This window comes from Penaeus japonicus, unplaced genomic scaffold, assembly GCF_977035675.1.
Source record: "Penaeus japonicus unplaced genomic scaffold, GWHDUDI00000001_assembly GWHDUDI00000034, whole genome shotgun sequence".
Lineage (NCBI taxonomy): Eukaryota > Metazoa > Arthropoda > Malacostraca > Decapoda > Penaeidae > Penaeus > Penaeus japonicus.
Genome location: NW_028234436.1, coordinates 15,594,746 through 15,597,697, shown reverse-complemented (window position 1 = coordinate 15,597,697; position 2,952 = coordinate 15,594,746). Strand labels below are relative to the sequence as shown.

The 2,952-nt window shown below is 37.7% G+C and overlaps 1 protein-coding gene across 1 annotated transcript in view; it reads right to left on the bottom strand.

Annotated features, from left to right (window-relative positions):
• The window catches only part of LOC122265860 (glutamate receptor ionotropic, delta-1), a 15,171-nt gene extending 13,185 nt beyond the window's left edge, over positions 1-1,986 (bottom strand). The window contains exon 1 of the mRNA XM_086530866.1: positions 1,851-1,986. Coding sequence (XP_086386992.1) covers positions 1,851-1,857 — 7 coding nt within the window. The 5' untranslated portion in view covers positions 1,858-1,986. The remainder of the gene's footprint in view (positions 1-1,850) is intronic.
• Positions 1,987-2,952: the final 966 nt, after the last annotated feature.

Genomic DNA, 2,952 nt, shown 5'->3' with positions numbered 1-2,952 from the left:
AGTTGCTTGAATAATTCTGTACTCACATGAGTTTTCTAAAAATCTGGGTGTATTGTAAATAATTTTTTGCCTATGTTTTGTTATGGCTGTACAATATTATCTGGGTTGTTCATCTGTTAATTTAATTGGGTTTCAAGAACTAAGATATCGTTCAGAGAGCAAACTATCAGTTGGTATTTATGAGTCATATTTGTTGCTTACATTTGCTTGTAATTAAAGATACGAATATTTTAATTCAGTTTTAAAGGTGGACGTCGGAGCCTTACCATCCATTCTGTCTTCAACTTTAAGTGAATCTAAATTACTTAAATCACCCTTTAATGCAAAGCAAGTATTAGAACTTAGAACCCTAACATTCTTAAACAAAATGCTTGGCTTGCAATGTGCACCTGCCACTTAACTTGCTGGCCATCCTGTTTTCCGTGACTATCTTTTCTAGCATTTCAAACCGCAAATGTCGGGCAAATGATCGTGTGAACTACACTTCAAGCATGTTTTTAATTAATTTCAACTCCTGGAGAACATAGGCAAACAGAAACACACAGTTCTGTCTGTATATGATAAATTAAGCTAATGATTTCAGTGCATTACACGTTTGTTGTGCCAAAGGGACAGAGTGACTCACATAACTATCTAGCTGGAGATGAGGTTGCATAAGCGGGTGACCTTGTTGGGTTTTAGACATGAGCAACAACAGCTAAGACAGGTAGGCTGCATTTCCTCTCCCTCTCTCCTTCTATCTGTCTGTCACTCTCTCTCTCTCTCCTCCTCCCACTCACCCTCCCTTCTTCTCTCCCCCATCTCCCACCCTTTCTATCTTCCTCTCTTCCCCTTCACATTCAATCTCGCCACCGAAGAAAAGTCACCCCTTCGAGCGACCAGGTAGACACTCAATGCCGAGAAGACCCACTGACAACAGGAGAGTGACACCGAGAAGGAGAAACGGCGTAAGGACAGTCTTCAACTCAATGGCTGAAGTTTCTCTCTGCCCACAGTTGCTGTCAACTTTCAACTCCAACCACCATTTTCTTATGAGACCAGCTGAGAGCATGTCCATAACGCTTCGGAAAGAGAGGAGAAAATGGAAATGGATTAGACAACCAAAGACATATAGTCATGTTTGGAACTTTATGGTTGGTCTAGTATATATCATGAATAAAAATCGAGGATGATGAACAACAAAACATCGATTAAGAACGAATATCTTGTTAGTTTGCAAAACATGTATTTAAAAGAATAGATTTTCAGGGATAGCAAACGAGCCTGTACTTACAGCAATGTTAAAGATCTGAACAGTTAGGCAAATATATTTCTGAGGCAATATCCAACATTTTAAGGATGAAATAAGCATGTATTAAAAACAGTGTCAGATATGTTTTTACACCAGCAGATTTCAGTGCAACAGTAGCATGTTCTCAAATAAAACTTTACAGGTAAGAAAAAAAAAATAGGTCAGTATAAAAAAGTGATCATTATTATCTCACCATGAACGTTGTATAATAATGTGTTAAATCTGGGCATTCGAATATTTACACAAAAAATAAGAAAAAAAGAAAGAAAATATAAACGTGAAAGTCTTTACATTTAAGGAAATATTGGGAATTATCAGTGTTTGCCAAACTACTTAAATTCCAAAAGAAATGAAAAGAAAACAAAAAGAGGAAAGAAATTGCCATACTTTCAACCCTCCAATAAAAAAATAATAATAATAATAATAAAAAATAAATAAATAAAAAAAAGAGCTTCAAATAATCAAATAAAAATAATAATAATAATAATTAACAATAAAAGTCACATGAAATCTCACAAGAAATAAACAAAAACATAACCAGTGGAATAATCCCACTCACAGGGCATTCATCACAGGAGCTACAGGCGACCCCTTCCTCAGCGCAAAGGACGTATAGTCCGGAAAGTAAGACGCAGGGAGCAAGAACGCCCCGCATTCGTCTCCGTAGTTCAAGTTATAGAAGAACTCCCACTCCATGAAAGCGTAATCGCCCTCGAGCACGCGTTTCATCCCTTCGTCAGGCGATGAAACAAGGTCTTCATCCTTCATTCGTTTTAGTATTGCTCGGTATAGTGGGTTCGGTGAGTTCTGTGAAAGGTAGTGGAAGGTACGTTCAGGCTGTGGTTGAGTTTTTTAGTTTAGATCTTTATTTACCACCCTGGCTAACTGCACAGGTATGGGCAAGCTTTGATACATTGATGTAGAGTCATGGCATTGCTGCTAACACTGTATTACAAATTAAGGTAATAACATGATTATATTCTAGTGTATCAACTGTGAATAGACATTTGATAAATGTTGTAATAGGGTATCATATACCGAATTTCGGATATAGCATAAGTACATCTTCTAGTACAGTTGATGTTATGAAATAATTACATAACTCTGCATACCTCATGCTAGGAGGCCTGAAAGGTTGTATCATATGGCACTCTGAAATGTAATGTTCAAGTGTTCGTTTATACTCTTCGTTGCAAAGTCTGCATTTAGTTTCTTCTACATTGCATTCTGAACTGACCTGCCAATACATTCTGTATCCAAGTCTAATTCTTGCAGTCACGAAAACTGGTCAAAATGTTTTATGCTACAGCTTTCAGGTCTTTGAGAGTTTGTTAGCTCTATCAAGTCCTCCCTATTGGAGGTTCTTATTATGTGTGAAATCCTAGCAAGAGGTATGCCAAAGTCTATATCCACAATTTGCTTATCACATCCTGCCCTCGCTAAGCGACCAGCATGATCATGTTTAGCGATTCCAACATGCGATGGTATCCACATAAAATGTATAACATGTCCCCGTTCCTTGGCGCGATGTACATTTATTCTTACATCATTTACAATATTTCCAGCACCTTTATCAAGAGTGTTCAGAGCCAGGAGAGCACTCTGCGAGTCGCAGAAAACTACTCCTGAGCCTTGAGTTAACAGAAAGTCTGTGGCTATGA